General features: G+C 34.5%; 1 protein-coding gene across 5 annotated transcripts in view; it reads left to right on the forward strand.

The window, feature by feature from the left end:
* Nucleotides 1-16,768, forward strand: part of KIFAP3 (kinesin associated protein 3) — a 164,012-nt gene extending 147,244 nt beyond the window's left edge. For 3 of the 5 annotated variants that reach the window (XM_016932234.3, XM_513988.7, XM_054655664.2), the window contains exon 20: nucleotides 16,311-16,768. In XM_016932234.3, coding sequence (XP_016787723.1) covers nucleotides 16,311-16,416 — 106 coding nt within the window. In that variant the 3' untranslated portion in view covers nucleotides 16,417-16,768. Of the gene's footprint in view, nucleotides 1-12,233; nucleotides 12,303-16,310 lie in introns of all 5 variants that reach the window. The other 2 variants (XM_016932248.3, XM_054655657.2) reach the window with 1 other exon arrangement.
* The last annotated feature ends 5,827 nt before the right edge of the window (nucleotides 16,769-22,595 follow it).

Consider the following 22,595-nt stretch of genomic DNA (forward strand, 5'->3'; position numbering starts at 1 on the left):
TTTTATTTTATTTTCAAAAGCAACTCTTATAATGTCCCAATATTACAAGTGTGTAAAATCATATTTCTAGTCCATCTACTTTAATCTAGCCTAAAGAAACATTATAGGTTCACCATAACAGAGGAAGAAATAATATGATTAGTATTCAATTTCTCATTAATAATAGCAATAACCAACTGACTAGAATTGCAAAATAATTATTTCCTTGGAGTTATATTTTTCATGGAGAAAGATCAGTAGAATACATGCTTGGAAGTCACATAATTTCAGTTATAGTCAATTTCATTGCTGATTTGCTGTAAATTTTTTGTTGCGCCTGGAGGAATGGCTCCATGTTTAAACATCAGGGAGTATTTGTATTAAGAATTTTTACGGCTGTATCTTTAGAGGATGGTGTAACTTTAGAAGATGGTTATGACTTTAGAGGATCTTAAAGTTGGTTGTATCTTTGGAGGATCTTAAAGTTATATCTTTAGTTGGTTGTATTTTTAGAGTATCTTTAGAGGATAATCAGAATATTTTAAAAATCTGTATTAGTTTTCATAGTCCAATAGCTTAAGTTCTGTAGCAACAAATACTACTCCATACTTAAAATGAATAGAGTTTCCTTGTTCATGTTTCTTTCCTATTACCAGGTTATAACTAATGGTCTGTTAGTAGTCAATAAATCATAAAAATAGCATATATACTGTTGGGATTTTTTTGTTGTTATTGCTGCTATTTCCAAAAGATACTTATAATTTTACTTAAAGTTTCTGTGATGACAGGTGAAATTAACTTTATAAAGCACAAAATATAGGATAAAATATAGAATCATTTAATGTTTGCTTTTAACACTTAAAATTTCCTTTATTCATAACCTTTTTAGTTGACAAGCACTTGGATGAGGTCTAGGGATATAGAGGTCGGTAAGAAATAATCTCATTCTCTTTAAGAGGCTTATATAGTTCAGGGTTAAAAGTATAATTTTTTGAGATGAGTTAAAGCATTCTCTTTATTATTCTTTCAGCTTTCTGTTTTGAAAATATTTAAGGGTAATAGTATTATCAGGCTTATAAAAGTAATACTACATTGTCAGTATCTGGACATCAATGGTCTTTTACCTGTTTCTGCCCACTTTTATGTTACTCCAATATGTTGAGTAATATATTTATATATAATATATATTCCTCTAAAAATTAAGGAGAACTCAGATGTTTAAGATGTTTATTCTAGTGTAAATAGAATAAATAATATTTGTCTATTGGAAATATTTCCAGCAGAATAAACATCTTAAACATTTCTGAATTCTCCTTAATTTTAAGAGGAAACAGAATTAATGATATTTAGAAAAGAATGCCACATTATCTTAAATAATACTCCCCCTCATTTTTTGTAAAGAGCATGCTATGTGGAGTGTGTCATTCATTAACTTACTTCTGGTACAAAAACACAGACCTTTAGTATCTTCTTATATACACACACAAAATCTAGAGAATGTGAATTTTCTTAGAAAAAAAGTAAGTAGGTTCAGATTTTATAGCATTCTAAGCTAAGCAGTACAATGTTTGACAAAGAACCACATTATTTTTGAAATACAACTTTTTAAATTATATATGCTATTTCATAAAACATCGTACTTTGATGGTCTGATAATTCACTAGTGTTTAATTACTTCTTTAAAACAATAAGTAGTTTGGAAGGATTAGTTGAAACAGCAGCTTTTTGTGTCTTTGTAATAGAGATATTGCCTCTTTAGAAACACATCAGAGTCCTAAAAAATGTAATTTGAATAATTACAGGTTTGGGGAGAACCATTTTATCAAGGAGCTTGATATAAATGTTGATTTTCTATGACTCCCATCTCATGGGTGAAAGTTTTACTGAGTTAAAACTGACTTTTCATTTTACATAGAAATGTAAAATGTTCCCAAGGGAACAAGAGACAAAACATTTTAGGCTTTGAACTTCTTTTAACACTGACATCATAGCTATTGATGAATTTTTAACACTTTTCATTGGAAGAGTTTTAAATTATAAAGGATTTGTTAAAATGCATCAGGTTTTCTAATTTTTAAAAAGTGGTCATTTGAAAATGGAGGCGATGTCTGGAGTTAAAGGATTAATTATGAGCTATAATCTTACAGAATTTACCTGTAGGAATTTTAGGCTAACACACAATCTTCCAATATTAGCCCAAATTAGTTGGTAATCTAACTGCTCAGTTCCTCCATGAATTAGATAGAACTCAGACCTGCTCCAAAGAGACAAGTATGGGACTCTGTCATATAATTTATTTTCAAATACTGCTTTGTTTTGTATTTAAACGTAATTATTAGTAATTTTCTAATCATTTTTCTAATATTAAAGTTAATTATGGGTATATGTAAAATCTGTGTGTATTTATCTTGATTCTTAAGTAAAAGCTACATATTTCTATGGTCTCATTTTAGAGTAGAAAGGCACAATTAACAAATGCTGTCTTGCACCCTTTGAACAAGCTAAAGATTTTAAATAGCCTTTTGAATACACTTAACCAAACAGGAACATAATTTCCTGAATATGTTCTCTTTTTATGAACATAAGTCAACATTATATTTTATGAAATACAATGTATCTTATATATTTTAAGCCTGTTTTCTTTGTTTAGCTTTAGAAGAAACTATATCTAAAGTTGATACACCCCGCTTTTTCAGGGTTTTCTAGCCAAAAACAAAGCACCTTCCTACTGGGCTGTCAGAAACTAAAAGTCAAAGCGATCTTAAAAAGGAATCCAGATTTGTGTAGACAGTATCAAGTGGCTAATTTAGAGCCCCTCAAATATGAAAGGATGGGAGGAGGCTTCTATGAACATAGTTAGGCAAGTAAATTTTTAAAATGCAACTGTAGCTTAAAATTTACATCTTTTCAAATTTATACAAAAAAAAACCTATAAAGCTATATTGATATAGGTGCCCAAACTTCATGCTGAGATATTTTTTGAGGTGATAAATATGCAAGAGCTCTTAAAAGTCAAAAAATATTTTTATAAAACATTGTAAAATGCATTATTTTTAAAAAGCATTTTAAGAGTTGTTAAAAATCTCAAAAAAGTATTTTTAAAAAGCATTCAAATATTTTTTAAAGTATTTTTAAAAATGTTTTCAAAGCCTTCATATATATTAGGCTATTATAATTTACCTCATTCTTTTTATACACTATGGGGAAAAAGAAACTATTACAGTTTTATACAGTTGCATGTTACCTTATCCCCCAACAAACTCTGGGGAAGGGAGATACTGTTTGCCATCAGCAAGTAGATACCATAGTTACTTTAAATTGAATCAATTTGTCCCTGTTCCTGCGTACTTGAAATAACTAATATAGATATACCTATATGCTCATTCAGAATACTGTCTAAAACCCAGATAATCTCAAAAATGTATGGTGCATTCCATCTCCTTAAAGAATTCTCATAGTTGCCCAGCTTTGCTTATAAGAGCCAGATTGTCAGGTTGGCACAAGCCCAAAGACAACACACATCGCAGAATGAAAATACTCCACCCTAAACGTTTTCATGACCTGTGTGCACTTTTCTAAGAGAAGCCAACACTGGCAGTAAACCTGAGTATAGGAATGCGTACAATGTGGGAAGTGATGATTTGCATGAGATAACTAAAAACCTTACCCTTGATTTACTACTTTGAAAATAAACTCACTGAGTATCAAATAAGATGAAAAAGCATGTAACTAGAATCTGTCAGTAAGTTTCATCCCTAAAGGTGTTGTTATTTTCATCAATCATGATAGAATCTAAAGGGTTTTGATTGAATAACCTTATTTATACAAACAGTCCAGTCTCACTACGGTAAAAGGAAAGAACGATTGGCCACGGCATTATTTTAGTGCAACAACAATTAGTATGCCTATGTGGAGGCATAAATCTCTATGAATTATGTAGGAGCCCTATAAAGGCAAACAGAAAGCATGTGTATGAAGCATGCCAAGTATGATAGAGTATCCCTTAACTGTCTAGATCATTAGGCAGAAGCCAGAATTTCCTAAGCATTTCTAGGGAAGTATTCATCATTTTCATATGTCATAACAATAACACCACCAAATACATACTATATGCGGGTACTTTTCTTGGAAATACAATAATCTCAAGGCATAGAGATATTAAAAGATATAGCCATTATTCTTATTTTACAAAGAAAGAAGTCATGTCAAAGTTAGTTACAGATATAGACTGAAACAAGTTACATCAGTAGAGACACAAATCCCATTCAGATATTCTAGTTTTGAAGTAATTGCACCCTACTAACTTTAAGAAAATTTAGGAGTTATTGATAAGTTCGTAGTTTGTACTTAAGTTAGTTTGGGTGAATTTCATAAACTTAGTTGCTAGTCCTTAAATTAAGAGGGGAAATGCTGATGTATATGAGTGACAAAGAAGAAAAAAGATAATGTTTCCTTAGGCTGATTTAAGAATAATTTTAACTTAAAATATGACTCTTACAAGTCAGATAAACAATTGTCATATATTTCTACATTCCAGTCTACACTGAATTTGTTTATGTCAATGCAAAGTGTGACCAAAGGATGCTTAGCCCTATTCTTTGAAGATGATATAGAAATACCATGCTTCATCATCAAAAGACATGTAATCTTATAATCTATAGTCTTATACCTGAGCAGAAAATGAATTTACCTTTTTTAAAAAAGAAACCCATAATGTAACAGTTAAATATAGTCTTAAGGACCAAGAAAGCTTATAATAGTAGAGATTTACTTTAATTCCTGTTCTTCTAATACATGTCTGGTATATTATACAGTATTCTGAGATCCTAAATGTTCTAGAGGACATTAAATAACTGTGAAATATTTTTCTGACCTGTATTTATTACTGAAATTACTGAACTAATGGCTGCAAAACATCAAATAATACTGCCCAATATAAATCTTTTGAAATATCCATACAAAGCAAGGAAATGCCTTTATGTGTGTGTATATATTTGCATTTATAAGTTTAGAATCAAATTTTTTAAGTTATCATGCTTAGCTGTTTAAAAAGATGCACTTTTAATGTGTTTAAATATAGTTTCTATTATCTATATGTTTGCCCTCAATTTTGCAAAAAGGTTAGTTTGATTTAGCTTTCCAGAAACATCTTTATCAGTCACTGCTTGATTTTTATCATCCAAATGTAATTTGACTATTATTTTAGACTAAAAAATATTGACACAAATGAATAAGTAGATTATGAAATAAATAGGAGATTTTATATTAAGCATCTTACATTTGATAAGATTTTCAGGATTTTTTTAAGACAAACATTTGTCTGCTTCCTTAAAGTGAAAAGTTTCTAAACTATTCCAAAATGTTCCCAAACTGAATTATTTGTTTAAAGACTATGGAGACATGAGTTTTAACAAAAAAAAAACTTAACATTAATTAAAAAAAAAAAAGGCTGGTGTTATGTCAATAGTGTTTTTTGTTCATATAAGAGAGACTAGTATTATGTCCGTGGGGGTAGCATGCATGTTAGATGGCTGTATTAACTCTTTGATTTTTGTTCATATGTCAGACTTGTCTGTTTTATAAAGAAAGATGGGGAGTTGATATAGCCCATTTTGTGTAGCACTTGTGATAATTTTATATTCCTTTTTTTAATTTGTTCATTTCAGTAGTGCATTATCACTTTAAGATTCTGGTTGGCACTTAAACTACAGTAACTAAAGGTTATTTTTCATATTTTAACCAGTTTAGCCAGAGTTTTTAGTACTAGTATTAACTTTTGAATTATGTTTGAGGTCTTAGACTTTACAGCATGTTTAGTTTATTTTCGTTTCTTATTAGTATTTTTCAGTACTTAATAGTCTCTTGCCCACACCTCCAACAAGAACTTTCCTCTCTGTTCAACATCAGAAACATTTTCCTTTTGGCATGTGCTTTCTAGTTCCCCAAACACTATAAGCAAATTGGAAAGTTCAGCTGTCATTCTTGGAAGGTTACAGATCACACTAGCAGCCTGAGTAATCCAAGAGGTTTTAAGTATCATAGCATTTAGTTTAAAGTGAAATTTGCTCTGACAGGGCTGGCAGACCAATAGGAAAAAGAAATATTTGTGCTTGGAGAAGTGCATATGTAGAGACCAAAAGTATAACTGATGGCTGGAAGTGATTTCAGTCTAAAAAAACAAATCATTAAGAGAGTGCATAGGGGTAAAATACACAGTTCATATTTTAAAGAGTCTCAAAATGAACCAGCAACTAAGGTTAGCATTACATAGTAATTAGTTGTGGTGTTCAGGCTTTAACTCACTCAGTACCAGACAGTATAGTTAAACTGTCGCTGAAAAAACATTGCTACTTACATGATATTCTCTAGTTTAAACCTATAGCAGTAATTTTTGTACCTTAAAAAACCAAGGTATTATGACAGATTATATAAATGTTGAACCAGTAACAGACAAACAATTATTTAAAGGAGGTGCTAATGACTCAGTTTATTGACCTAGGGGTTATTTAAGCCACTCAGCAAGTTCCCTTAACATTTGGTGGTATGAAATGAAGCATTGCTTGATGGTATAGAACTGCCAATTTCAAGAAGTCCTTGTACTTAATGGAAGAAATGTAAGTTAAAGATGACTAGATGGCATACGTTCATTAAAATATTGCCAGAAAAAGCCAAAGACCTTTCTGGTTTGAGTAAATATTCATTTCAACTTGATAATCACATCTGACAACTTCCATTAGGTACCTATTAGAGCATTTTTTCTGTTAATAACGACAAATAAGGAAAAATAAAATATATTTTAATGGCTCCAGTTATTTCTTGCACATTATTTTTCTCTTCAAGAAAGCCTATTATGAGCCAGAGGAATCTAAAATTTATATTTTTTTCCTTGAATATGCAGATAAATAATAATAAAATGGGTCAGACACGGTGGCTTACGCCTGTAATCTCAGCATTTTGGGAGGCTGAGGCAGGCGGATCACCTGAGTTCAGGAGTTCGAGACTAGCCTGGACAACGTGGCAAAACCCCATCTCTACTAAAAATACAAAAATTAGCCAGGCATTGTGGCACAGGCCTGTAATCCCAGCTACTTGGGAGGCTAAGGCAGGAGAGTCACTTGAACCCAGGAGGTGGAGGTTGCAGTGAGCCAGGATTGCACCATTGCACTCTAGCCTGGGCAAGAAGAGTGAAACTCCACCTCAAAAAAAAAAAAAAGAAGTAATAATAAAATGAAAAGGACTTCCAGCAAGATGGTAGACTGAGCTAATTTGGAAGGGACCACTCCTATGCAGATAATATGTAAATGGTGGACAAAAATGTAACAGAAATTTATATGACCAAGTTCATAAGAAAGATAGGGAATACCCCAATGACAAAAAAACAACAACCAGAATATTGAACTAGGTACGAGTTATTTGGTAAAGGAAGATGGAACTGAATTCTCTAAATAAAGCCTGGAATTTCAATTTTTTCTCATCAGTTGAAAAGAGGACTAAATGATGTTAATTCACCAGCCCAGAGAAGTGGCCAAAACCTGTCTGTGCTCAAAGACCCTAGGTAGGGGAAGATAGTCACCCATGTGAAAGAGAAGTCACAAGCTTGTTTCATGCACATGAGTGCGTTCAGAATTTACACCGTATACTTAATTCAGGGAACCTTAGTCAAGAAATTGCCATTTAGATTGTTTTAGGACAGCCATCTCAATGAAAACATAAAAAGGACCATCATGGAAGAGAATCATCAGAATGTAATGGAAATCCCATTTTATCAATGTTCAATATGCCATGGAGTTTAAATTTGATAAGCCTTGTTTTAAAGCTTTGTAAAGTACATGACAGTACACGACAAGCGCTCTAACAGCAAGAGTGTTAGGATGCCCAAGAATTAGAGTTAATAGAAGAATCTCAATTAGACTATATAAAATGTAATAAAAAAGTAAATTAATAAAAAGGAATAGAAAACTTAATGCAATGATATAGTATCAAAAAGTACCAAGTATAACATCTCCACATTAAAATATAATCACTAAAATATTACTCTGGAGGCAGGTTAATCAACAGATTGAGATGTATAAGAAAAGTATAACTTGAATGAAATTAGAGGAGAGTCAATGAAATGGAATTTCTTTACCATTTAGAATAAATCAGTGCAACTATTTTACACATGTTCCCTTCATCATTAGTACAAATTAGTTTTTATCTGAAGTATCTCAGTGTAGTAACTAAATTGAAAGGATTTTTCCCCAAGGTGTTGTTTTTCACCGTTAGAACTGACAGATGTCCTTCAAAAAATGTTTTTAATAAACTCCAGATGAGTATTTTAAATACAGCCTCCCACTACTCATATAATTTGCCCTTGATTTTTGAAAAAAAGATACTAGTTTGAATTCATTAAGAATAAGATTCTTTAAGATGCTGTAGCCATTTAGTTTTATTGTAATAAAAGGAAAATTTATGCATATAAAAGATTAAGAATAAAACTAAATGGAAAATGACAACTAAACTTGATATATGCTGGTGAAACTCATTAGAAGACTGCTTAACCATGCTCTTGGATTTTATTTTCTCAACAATACAAAAGTTCAAGTCCAAAGAAATGAGTAATACCTTTGAGCAACTTAAAATATATATTTATTACATATAGATTTATAGAAACAAGATGCCATTAATATTGGTTCAATGAAAAATTTTAGAAGCTATGTTATAGTAATAGCACTTTAACATGCATGCATGTTACATTTTTCAGTGTTCAAGACAATTAGCATCTTTTCTTATAACCTCTTTTCTTATAATCTATTTTCTTAGGCACCCAACATTCACAAAACTTTTTTTGCATGTAATTGATAGGTATTTCTATTTAGCTGTAAATTATTTCATAATCATAAAACTGGACATTAATTATCTGTGACAGCAATGGATGCCACATTCTATGAATGTTAAATGTGCTGAGAAGTTTAAATTTAATAATCCTTGCTTTGAAATTTTGTAGAAGTACCTGATACTCAGTGGTAAGACAAGCTCTCCATCTAGTGGTTGGTCTATAAATGACAAACATTTAGATCTTGATGTAGTAGTACATCATTTTACTAGTGTTAGGTATTGTTTTATACTCGTTATTTCGTTCAACCTGTACATCTCTTCTTCTTGTAAGAATTTCAAGGAGAAAATATTCTCTTTTCCAAGAACAGTTCAGCCCTGTAGAAGATAGGGGCAAGCTTCTTCTACAATCTGATTTCATCTCCATGGAATACCACAGCATCTCAGTTATTTGATGAAGCATATTCCCATACTAAGGGGGCAAAATTTGCTCCATTCCAATGAAATATAACCTTTAAAATTTCCAGCCAGTTTTCAAATTCTTCTCCTTTAGTCTCAGTCCCCAACTTGTAAAGGTATAACTTTAATTTTTTTTTTTTTTTTTTTTTGAGACAGGGTCTCACTCACTCTGTTGCCCAGGCTGGAGTGCAGTGACGGTCATGGCTCACTGTAGCCTCAACCTCCTGGGCTCAAGTGATCCTCCTGCTTCAAACCCATGAGTAGCTGGGACCATGGGTTTGCACCACCATGCCTGGATAATTTTCTGTATTTTTGTAGAAATGAGGTTTTGCCATGTCTTGAACTCCTGGGCTCAGGCAACCCACCTACTCAGCCTCCCAAAGTGCTGGGATTTTAGGCATAAGCAACAGCATCTGGCCTAAAAAAACTATTTTAAAAGAGAAAAGATGGTCCGGGCACAGTGGCTCACGCCTGTAATCCCAGCACTTTGGGAGGCCAAAACGGGTGGATCATGAGGTCAGGAGTTCAAGACCAACCTGGCCAAGATGCTGAAACCCAGTCTCTACTAAAAATACAAAAATTAGCTGGGTGTGGTGGCACACACCTGTAATCCCAGCTAATTGGGAGGCTGAGGCAGGAGAATTGCTTGAACCTGGGTGGCAGAGGTTGCAGTGAGCCAAGATCACGCCACTGCACTCCAGCCTGGGCAACAGAGCAAGACTCCATCTCAAAGAAAAAAAAAAGAGAAAAGATAACATTGTTGTGAATTGTAGCATATTTGATCATTGTTATTTCTGCCAGTACCCCTCTGTAGGTTCTCATTACTTCTCATTTGGACAGCTGTAATAGGTTCTTCAGTGTTTATGATTTTGCCTCTCAACCCCCTTTCCTACTACAATTATCTTTCTAAAACATAGAATTTGGTCATTCTCTTTCTTAGCAACCATTGACAACTCTCCAGTAGCCACCAGTTCTTAGCACGTTTATGAAAAGCTTCAATATCTAGTCCTAACCTCCCTTTCTAGCCTTATCTCCTGCCATTTGCTTATATCATAAATCTAAAACTTTAACCATAACAAACCATTTGCTCTTCGTCAGCCACTCCTCTCTGTTGCTCAGGCTGCTCCACCATCAGGAATTCTGTCTCTCTTTGCCTGTGAGATCTTACTTGACTTTTAAGACTAATTCATTCATGAATTCATGTATTTTTTGAATGCCCACTCCATGTCAGATACAATACTAGAGCCTAGGGATATAGCAATGGCCAAAACACTCCTTGCCCTCCATGGTGTTTATTTTCTAATGGGAAAGAAATACAATAACAAAATATGTCAGGAGGTAGCAGATGCATTAAAATCAAAGTATTTTGTATGAAGACTTTCTAGCTGCCAAGATTCTCCTGTAGCAATTTGTACATGTCTCTAATATACTCTTATATTAAATATTTAGCCCCCCTCTTTTCTTCTGTAGCAATTTATACATATGCTACAGTAGTATGACATCAGGTTATTATCAGAATATTTCTTCCATGTTAGGTGCCTCCAATCCTTATAGTCAAGGACTATGTCTTATTTGTTATTGCCTTCCCAGCACCATGTTTTTTCCTTGGCTTCAAAAACTATACTTACCACATTGTAGGAACTCAATAAATGTTTCTACTATTTGGATAGGTGGATGGATGGGCAAATGGTATATAGAGTCACTATTACAATAGACCTAAATTTCCCATGACAAATCATACTTAAGCTGAAATTACCCTGATGATCAATTAACAATCTACTTAGAAAGATAAACATACTGATTTTGATTCTATAATCCATATATTAGAGAAATTGATAAAAAGAATGAAGTATTCCAAAAAATTGTGAAGAAGTAATTTCATACAGTTTTATAATATCCTGGAAAGTTTCTTCCTATAACAGCTCATGTTAAATTCTTTCACTTGACAATTCCAAAAGAATTCCAGCCTTCAATATTACCTGATGGATCACAAAGACTGGTTTGTTAAGAAAAATCACTGCTGCCTATTTATAAATATGTAGTCATAAATGATTTTGTCTTGGGAAGAATAGAATTCCTAAAGACAGACTCAGACTAAAAAGATGAAATTTAGCATGGTAGTTACAAGTAAAATTTTGAATGTGTGTGTGTGTGTACACACACAACTGTACATATATATAGATAAAAAATGTTACATGTAACTATAACTCAATATTATATAACTATATATAACTCAATGTTATATATGTATATACACGTATATACACAGTCAATTATAAGCAGCCAATATTAGGCAACTTTGTGATAATGTCTTCTTAAAATTTTTGTTTAAGATTAATACAGTTTTAGCCTACAATAGTGTAAAGTCAGATATAGGATCTTTTATTCTGTACTGGTTTCAGATCACATCATAAGTATCACGTTAATTTTAGCTTCTTAATTTGAAGACAAACACTAGAAAATGGAAGTGGTTTTAGAGAGCAACTGAGATGGTAAAGATTCGAGACCATGTAATGAGGCTTGAATAAATGAGGGTTGTGAAGCAGTCATATCAAAGAAGAATTGGACTCCTTGTGTGGTTTCAGAGGGTAATTCTAAGACTAATTGAACTGGATTTTAGAGCTGTGTAATAAAGAACTTTCCAACAGTTTTACATATCCATAAATGGAATGAACTGCCTTGACAAAGTAGTGAGCACTTCCTTCTGGAGGTGTTCAGAAGAGAGCTGGATAGACCCTGTCAAGGATGTTGTGAATAAAAGTGTAGCCAATATTATTTCTTAAAATGTTCCCAAGTCAAAGACTTCCATGAGCCTTTGAAAAAATAATTTGGCCTGCATTTATTCTTTTTGTAGCCGTTTACTAATAAATTCATTACTTGCTCTACATTGATATTGCTGACCTAGGAATTTAAAAGAAGAAAAAGGCTTGTGTTGCTTTTATCTCGTTTTAATAAAATAATGATACTTTTCACTTATGCAGCACTTTTCATCCAAGGATTTCAAAGTGCTTTACAAATACGCACTAATTAAGCCTCACAAACAGCCAGAGGTAGGTGATTTTCTTCTCTTTCTACAGGAATGTCAACTCTGGCCCAGAAATTTAATAAGAGCCTGTGAGTGCCTGAGATTCTTTACTGGCTGCCATTCCCTTGTAATGTGCTGCATGTGAAGCATCACTTGTCATTTCCAGATTTCTTTGTTCCTGCTCTGAATCATCTCAAGTTTAGAATTCTAATGATTGCTATTACAAATGTGTTTGAAGTCTTGCAAATATTAGCAAAAATTCAGTCTTCTGCTTGCTGAATGCTAATTAGATTTCTAAATTTGTTTATTTAAAAAAAACACACTCTAGATATGGTTTTCTATTTGTTGTTGGGTTTTAAATATAATTTTTCTCTTTTAAAGAATTTGTCATTTTTCTTTCTAGGTACCCAGAAATAATTGTTCTTGGGAGATAAAACTTAATGGCAGATTGACTTTTTGGCCTTATCATTCCTAGTTATCTTTTCACAATAAACAATAACCATTTTCTTTGGACCAGAATTATGTATTTTCAGGAAGAGACACTATTTTGGTGATTCAAAGGTCCAAAATATGTTATCTGAATACGAAGGAAAAAGGTGAAATGGCACTAAATAAGTAATCCTGTAAAGAAAAAGTACTATAATAGTTGCATATACTAGTCTAGAGGGATACACCACTTTTTATGTGGGTTAGGAGTAGCAAGAAGAAACTATGTACATACAGAGACATGCACCCTACAAGATTGGATTGAATTCCAGTATACTTATAAATAGCCACATATTCAAACTATTATCTGAAGCAAAATGGCCACACAAGGCAAGAGCAGATGTGGCATGTCACAGCTTACTTTTCCTTGCTTCTCAGGGCCCCTAGTGAGGGCATTCAAATTCCTGTGATACACGCTATTGAAGTCAAGTCTTTCCAGATCAGGAAAGCACAATTTTTCCTGCAACGTTGCCTTTTTATATTCATAGTTTCTATCTCTTTCAAGAACTTACATGAAGAATCTATCTGCTTCTGTTTAAAGGAAAACTCTCCGGGTTTTGAACTAAACTCAGCATTAGCAAGGCTGTATCCTTCTCCCAAGGAAAAAAGTAAAGTGTCTACATATTCCGAAAGAACGTCTCCAGGTTTTAGCATCCTAGAAAGCCTGATTTCCCCCACTATATTAGAAAGAAGCAAATGAGGGAAGTTTAAAGAAACAAACTGTTATATTTCACAGTGAATTTAATTAAAAATGTATGTAGATATAGTTGATTTTTCATAATACAAAAGGACCTAGGACCTATGTCAAAGTACTCTCCAAACTGATCATAAATGTTTTAAATATTTTTTGCTTTAAACAGCAAGTTCATCTGTGATACATAATGGAGAATTCCAGAAAAGATCATTTTAGTGGTTTCAAATTTTATTCCTTTTTTCCAAAACGATATTTGTATATAAAAATTCGAAAAATTAAATGATGTCCTCTACACTGTAATACACACAGATGTCTCTGGGTGAACTGCTGACTGCATAAATAGATCTTTACCATAGTAACCTAAAGACCATACTGTTCAAGACCAGAGATTTACAGGTTCAGAAACTCAGACTCATCAGTGCTCAAGGGCCAGTCTTTCACTGACTTGGGACTGCAGGTTTTTATCAACAATGTGCATGACATATTTTAAAAAGAAAAATCCATTTGTTAATGTACAATGAAAGTTATAACCATCAGGTGGATTAGGTAATATCTAAGTTTATTATTTAACCTGTTGGCAAATTACATGGGAAATTACAGTGATCAATAGTTTGCCTATTAGTCGTAGAAATAAAAAAAAAAGAGGGAGAATTTTGCAACTTGAATGTAGAATAGCCTCAGACTCTGAGAATGTTAAATTCCCTTCCTGATTGAGGACCAAACTGCAAAAAGGCCAGATATTCCTTATGGTGTTATAGCTTACCAGATCACCACGCAATTGCCTAGGTTGCTACAACCAGCATTGTAGCTGAGATGCTCCTTGTTCTGTGCCAACGACTGGCGAACTCCCTTCTGAGTGCCATCTTCTTTTAGGTAGAATTACAGTGATATTGCTAACAAGTCGTCTGTGAGATACTCTGAAGGTGCCTTTGCATGTTTCCTCACTGTCCCACATATGCCTCTTGTTTTCATATTACTGAAATAGATCTTGCCATAGCCCCTAGATTGAGAAACAAGCATAAGATTAACTTGAGTTTAACCTAAGTCTACTGCTATTTGGCCTCAGAGGAGTTGCTAAAAAAGATAAGGACTGGTTGAAGACAGGTAATAAGCAAAAGATGAAGAAGGAACAAGTTGAAATCCAAGCTATGTAATCAACAGTTATATAATTGAGAGTTCTTTAGATACATGATTACTTGTTAGCCTTAGTGCTTGCAAAGAACAGTTTTCAATAACTTCTCTAATTTTAAGCTGATACCAGTGTCTCTTAGTTCACTGACTCCACTAATTTCTGAAGCATCTTTTAAGCTACCTCTTGATTTCCTCATCACAAAATTTAGTCTCTCTTCCCATGAGATCAAAGTTAGAAAAAGTGCCTATATTTTTACCATTTCAAAATAAAATGTGGACTTAAAAATTTCAACCAACTTTGAGAAACTATAGACAGAGTTTTTATATAGAAGGACCCCAAAACAACAAATTTTGTCCAGGATCGCTCAGTACAAATGCTAACCTGAAACTTGTATTTCAGAACTTCCATTCTCCTAAAGGGTAGAGTCACTGGACCAGTATGTGTTATATGTATTTTGGCTCTTTACATTTACTCTTTAGTTCCATCTTAATACACACAAGCACGCGTGCACACACACACACACACACACACATTCACACATTTATTTAAAACCTTAACATTTTAATAGTTACTTCTAAAGTGTGTCAACTTAATCTCACTCTGAGTGTGACAGGGAGTTAGTGCCTATGTGAATATATTTTTTCATCACATTCAGTTTTTGCTATTGAGGGAAAATTATCTTTCCATCTCATGTAGTGCAAACTTAAATCTTAAATCATTTAAATATGTTTTATTTTTCCAAAGCTTACATTTCTGCATTACAAATGGTGTCCATTGATTGGAAGTCAAGCTCACTAGCATTCACTGCATGAGCTATGCATGAGCATGTTAAGGCCACCATGTTCTGCCTGGCAAAATAAATACTTTGTCATTTTCCTAAGTGTTGGATAATTCCCTGACCTTTAAAAAGGACTTTGGAGAACAGATTTTCCTGTAAATAATGTATTAATAGACCAACAAGTAATTTTTTTAAAATAATAATCATGAAGTTTAACATACTTCAAGCTATCTTTACAACTCTGAAGGTTATCTTTGGGTTTCTGTTATTCCCATAGAATAAGTTGAACCAAAATTTGTAATTGTCTTGCTGTCACTCAAAAGAAATAGATATGTTTTGTAATTGTTTGCATTGAGGAATCAGAGGAAGGATTTGCAGATCAAATCTGACTAATTTTCAAATTTTGTCAAATTCCTTATCTTGTTCTTTTAATCATAGGCTTATGGTATGATTTGGCCCTGCATGAGAGTTCACTGATATAACTCAAACACATGTTTTTACTAAAAGTGGAATTAGTCCTATATCTTCATATGAAAAGACATTATAAACAGCAAAACTCACTTTGCTACAGTTTTATTTTTATCATTCCCTAGCAATATATTACTGATCATTGCTAGCATGTAAAATCTTTTCATATTTTTGCTTAAGAGCCATATATAAGTAATTTATTAAATAAAACTGTTCTGATTTGATTCTTCCACTTTGTTTCAAATAGTACCTACTGACAGAGGTTTCCCATACTTTTAACACACATTGTTAGAAGTATTTTATTATATACACTTTTAATGGCTCTATTAACCTTAAAAAAAGTTAATGATATCCACCTAAATCACTATCCCTGCTAGGAAGAGAATCTTGGTGGTATAAAAATGTAGGCCTCTTAATCTGCATCGTGGATGTGTGATGAAACACATAGCTTATCATTCTTTTTTCTCTTTTTTAGCCTTGGAATGGATGGCTTTGGCCAACCAGTTGGCATTCTTGGACGCCCTGCCACAGCATATGGATTCCGCCCTGATGAACCTTACTACTATGGCTATGGATCTTGATAAAGTATCTGTTTCCATGTGTAATCTCAGCTTAGAAGAAATCTGTGTGGGTTGGGTTAATTTTGGATCTTTGCCTAATAACGCATGTTGATGTTATTGTGGGTCTGTGTTTGTTTTTATTTTTATATGTTGTTAGCTGCAGATTAACCCCAGCCCCTTCTGTCTTCTGTTAAGTACAGTTGATACTGACATTGTTCACTCATCAAACCACATCTTGATGCTAAGTAACATTTCCCATGAGCCTCAAAACTGAATGCTGAAAAGCTACTAGACTGGAAAACAAACACTGCATTATGTATGTTAAGTGACTAATTTAATTTCAATTAAAAAGCGTAAAGTGAAAATGAATAAATGAAAGTCATGTGTTTATATTTCACACATTTCACTACGAATTACATGTTAATATAGGGTGCGCGTGAAGTTTATTTTTTCTCCTTTTTTTCTGCTTGTAAACTCTTGAGTAATTTGTATAATATATGCTACCTTTAAAATTTATAAAAAGAACATCACCTTCATATTCCATGCCATGTGCCTGAAAGTTTCCTTCCCAAAGTTTATTAACTATGAGTTTTCAATTAATAATGGAACATATGTCATAAGTTATTTATGGTTATAGTCTCTTTGGTGGTTTTAATTCATATCTTCCTAGTTGTAATATAGAAATCCTAGGACAACTAGTATACAAGACAAGCAGTGATACAAGATTAGCATTTGGCTTTTAACTTTTATTCTTCATAAATTTAGTATCTAAAGCATGGGAAAGCTAATTAAAAGTTGCATTAAGGAAAACTAAGGAACAGAATATTTCACTCACGTGGGTACCCAGTTCCCAATTGTTCACTTGTTCTTATAACGTACATTTAGATAGCAAGAAATGGAGAAACATTATATAATTCATAATGGGTTTTGAAAATAGTTCAGTGTTTTCATATTTAAAAAATGTTCAATTCTACTTGAAAAGCTGAGCAAACAGATAACCATAATAATAACTATAATCAGAGATAGTTCCATGATCACCTGCTATGGGAGGAAATATGAAGCTTCAAAGGGAATACATAGATAAGACTTCTGTTCTTGAATTTAAAATCTCATTGATCTAACTATACTATTTATTTGGCTTAAATTACATTTTAAGCAGAAGATAACATTTGGAAAAGGCCTTTGAAATAACTCATTCCATCTACTTATTTAAGAAACCAATCACATAAAAAATTTAAATGTAATCAACAGATATTTTCCTGACTACCTGCTATGTGTAAGGAAGTATATGATGCCCCTTAGGGGATGTAAATCTGAGGTATGTTTATGCCTTTGATCTTTCTGAAAACATACATTTATTTGTCTTAGTTTCTATTTTAACCATAAAATATTAAAGCTGGAAAAGGCCTTAGAAGCAACCCTGTCCAACTCTCATTTTTGCAGTCAAAAAAACTGTGGCCAGGAGAGGTTAAGTGACTTAGTCAATGACATAGGCTGTCTCTTTGCTTCCTGTTCAGCAATCTAAATACTAAATAGCTTGTTTTATTATTTATCATGTGTACAAAGTATAAATACACATAAGTGACATTAATAGGAAAATGATGCAAACATCCTATAGCTTTAACTTCCCTCATGTTGTTATAAACTGCATTAGGAAGAACACCGGCCAAAATTGATAACATTCCCAGGGCTATGCTCGCTGAATTTTACGTGCACATGTTCACTCTCCCTAATTTTGTTTTCATTAGTGTAGGACTTAACAAGTTTAGAAATTGTAATCTCTCCACTCAGGCATGAACTGGTTTACCATTGCATTATTTATGAAGGAATATTTTTCTAAAGAGATTAATAAGGAAGACTATGTAAAAAAAGATTTGTTTTAAGACAAGGTCTTGCTCTGTCACCCAGGCTGGAGTGCAGTGGCACAGTCACCATTCACTGCAGCCTCAGCCTCCCAGGCTCCAGTGATCCTCCCACCTCAGCCTCCCAAGTAGCTGAGACTACAAGCACGTGCCACTGCACTCGGCTAATTTTTTGTTTACTTTTTGCAGAGATGAGGTCTCACTATGTTGCCCGGGCTGGTCTCGAACTCCTAAGCTCAAGTAATCCACCTGCCTCAGCCTCCAAAGTGCTGCGATTACAGGCATGAGCCACTGTCCCCAGCCTAATATTTTTACATACTTCAGAGAACAAAAGGTTTTGGCCTTGGGCACTTTTAGAAATACATTTTATGTTATAAGGCAAATATCCTGTCCTCACCAGATTTTGACTACAAATTTAGGTCAGATTTATTTTAATAACTAAATTGCCATGGCTTCAAGCCCTGATTTATAGCTGAAAATTATTTCTTCTCCAGAGTTCTTTGCTCCTTCTGAAAGTTCACTAAGGTGCTTTCTCACATAGGCCCAGGAATAGATTTCTCATATTATGGTTCCTCCTCTTCCCCCCACATGGCTTTCTCTGTGTTCGTGATCCTCATGAGATCACAGCTGCCCTCCACATGGGAGAACCACTGCTCCCTCCACTTAGGACCTGGGAAGATGACACTGCTCTCCCCTTTCTTATTCCTTCCATGTGTGTGACACACCTGTTGCTTAATTCTGCACAGCACAACAGAAACTAAAGCTGTATGTTTCATCATGATTTTACAGAGATTTAAGTAATAAGAGAAATATCACACAAAATAACTTGCTATTATTACAAGAGCCAACAGTCACAAGGCTCTCACTTGGCCTGCATGGCAGGGCTAACTTGCTCTATGCCACCAGAAATACTCAGGAATCTTTAGAATTCTAAGATGAGGCCAAACTGTCAGAAGGTCCCACAGAAAAGAAAGTGTTTTTTCTCCAACCCAGCTGAAGACCTACTTTCAGAGTGTTTCTTCTTCCAAGATTAATTGTTATTAGCTACATGATCTTCAGGATTTTACAGATCCTGTATATTTTAAGTCACAAAACAACAAGAGAGAAATAGAAAATATCTGCCTACTTTTTCCCCAAGTGGTACCTGGAGGTTTGTTTTTCTTTTTTTTTTCCAGCCCCCCTTTCTTTTGAGACAGAGTCTCTCTCTGCTGCCAAGGCTGGAGTTCAGTGACACTATCTCAGCTCACTGCAACCTCCACCTCCTGGGTCCAAGCCATTCTCGTGCCTCAGCCTCCCGAGTAGCTGGGATTACAAGCACCCGCCACTATGCCTGACTAATTTTTGTATTTTTAGTAAAGATGGGGTTTCACCATGTTGGCCAGGCTGGCCTCAAACGCCTGACCTCAAGTGATCCACCCACCTCGGCCTCCGGAAGTGTTGGGTTAACAGGCGTGAGCCACCGCGCCTGGCCTGTTTTTCTTTTTTGACCTAGTCAACTGACCTAGTTATTGGCAAGTCTTCCCAAATTCTATCATTGAGGATACATTGAGGTTTTTAGTGAGGTGAGTTACTGTGTTCTATGTCTTTGTTGCTAGTTTAGTGGAAAATTTGAAAATACTGGTTTCTCCTCAAATATCTAAAATCCCACATAGACATTTGTAGTAGTTAGGTTTCTCCAGAGAGACAGAACCAACAGGAGGGAGGGAAGGAGAAAGGAAGGGAGGGAGAGAGAGAGAGAGAGGATTTATTAGGGCAATTGGCTTACATGATTGTAGAGCTTAGAAGTCCCATGACAGGTCGTCTACAAGCAGGAGAACCAGGGATGCCAGTAGTGTGGCTGTCCAAGTCTGAAAGCCTCAGAACCAAGGACGCCAATGGTGTAACTTATCAGTCCAAGGCTGGAAGTCTGAGGACCTGGGACTGCTGGTGCAAGTCCTAGAGTCTGAAAGTCAGAGAACCTGGAGTTCTGATGTCCAAGGGCAAAAGAAGGGTGTCCCAGCTCCAGGAAAGTGAGAACAAATTTGCCCTTCCTCTGTCTTTTTTGTTCTATCTGGACCTTCAGCCAATTGGATGGTGCTCAGCCACATCAAGGATGGGTCTTCCCTATTCAGTCCACCAACTCACATGCCAATCTCCTCCAGAAACACCCTCACAAACAACCAGAAATAATGATTTTCCAGCTGTCTAAGTATTTCTTAACTTTTCTTAATCCTAAAATTAATTATCACAACACTCTAGGTAGGTAATTAAAAGGCTACAAAACTGAAATGGTAATGCACTAGGCTTTGTGATATGTTCTTGGAGTACAGCAGAACTGCACTCCTATTTGAGATAAAGACTGGTCTGAAGCAGGCATTAAAGAAGAGAATAATACTGAGGAAAAATCAGTGATAACGGAATAAAAACTTGAGAAGCTCTCTGAGAAGGCAGAGGAAAAGAACATATATAATAAATGATAAATAAGAATATAGGAAGTAAAAATCAGAGCACCAACGTTTGGCTAGTAAGTTTTCCAATTAAAAAATTTAAAACTTCTTTTAAAAAAGTACAAGAAGAAGACAAGAAAACATTCCTAAGCTAAAAAAGGATGTTTTTTCCTACAATATGGTCATCCTTTTTTAAAAATAGAGACTGGCATCTATCTTGACATATGCTGGGAAAGGTCTTATGAAGAATGAGTTAAAACTTCCATAAGAATCTTGGAAAGAAAGACAAAATATCTTCAAAGAAACAGACCACCCCCAGAATTTCGACATTAAGTGGCAGAAAACAGTGAAGTGTGATCCATAGAGTTGTTTCTTTTTATTGAGGAGATAGATTTAGAACTCAAAAATACTACACCTGACCAATTTTCTTTATTTTTTTAAAAAATGTTTATTTTGTGAGGGAGATGGAGATTCTTAAAGATCTCAGAAAATATACCTCCCATTTAATTTTCATAAGAAAAGGGTGGCTGGGCGAAGTGGCTAACACTTGTAATTCCGTCACTTAGGGAGGCCAAGGCAGGAGGACTGCTTGAAGCCAGGAGTTCCAGACCAGCCCGGGCAACAAAGCTAAACCCTGTCTCTACAAAAAGTTTAAAAAATTAGCTGGGTGTGGTGGCTCACACCTGCCGTTCCAACTTCCCAGGAGGCTGAGGTGGGAGGATCACTTGAGCTCAGGAGTTGGAGGCTGCAGTAAGCTATGATGATACCACTGCACCCAGCATCGGCAACAGAGACTCAGGATGAGGAGGGGGAGGGGGAGGAAAAAAATAAGTTGGTGCTATGAGTTTTTTAAGTAATGCAAAATTAGCTCTAGAATTAGCAAGTCATAAAATGACAGGTGTGGGCATTGAAAGCAGTTAAATATTTGCAAATATAGGTAATTATTACAAAACAAAATGCAAATGTACCCCTGAAAAAATATATAAGGCAAAATAATTTGAGGATGATTACATGGTTTTGAAATTCAAGAATTGGACTGAGGGATAATGCTTTACAGGCTTGCAGAAGAAAGTAAGGAAATTGTTTGGGGATCACGGAAGAGGACGGAGGAAGCCAGAGCCCTAACTGAGCTCTGAGGCACCCCCTCACCACCACCCCCCCCCAAACACACACACACACACACACACACACACACACACACACGAACTCTATACCTACCCTGAGGGCATTACCAATGTCAAGTACATAAAGCCTTGGGTGTAGAAGTCTATGCAAGAGACAGGAGATGGGGGCCTTGGATTCATGTAAAGTGAGCAGTTGGAAGCACAAAGCAGGGATCTCTAAGAAAATACATTATTTAAAAAAAAAAATTATTTCCCACACAGGCTGGGCTTTGGGTGAGCAAGGAGAAGTGTCACCTGAGAATTCAAACATATGTTTGAACATCTTTGAATTTGGAGTTTCAGATTTACCATATCTGCATAGTGTTGTAACCTCAGGAGCACCTGACAGAAACTAACACAAATCCTCCCTAGAGAAATGAACCTTCAGTTTTCACAGGATTCTCACAAATTAAGATCAACTGGACATGAGCTTACAGGAAAAAAAATTACAAAACCCACGAGGAAACAAGCCCCAGTGAGAGCAGAAACAACACAGCAAAATGAGGCACGCTCCTTCATCAGACACTGGAATTTTCATGTAGAGAATATAAAACAAATATGTTTAAAATATTTAAAGAAATAAAGAGGGTATAAAAACATAAGAAGTAAAGGACAAATGGGTAAGGTCAGAGATAAAATTAAAAATTCTAGATATAAAATAGATAAATAATTTCAATGGAAGAGTTAAACAGATGGGATACAGATGAAGAGGAGATAAAGCTAGATTTTAAAAAGTTAGCCAGAATGCA

This window comes from Pan troglodytes, chromosome 1, assembly GCF_028858775.2.
Source record: "Pan troglodytes isolate AG18354 chromosome 1, NHGRI_mPanTro3-v2.0_pri, whole genome shotgun sequence".
In the NCBI taxonomy this organism is placed as follows: domain Eukaryota; kingdom Metazoa; phylum Chordata; class Mammalia; order Primates; family Hominidae; genus Pan; species Pan troglodytes.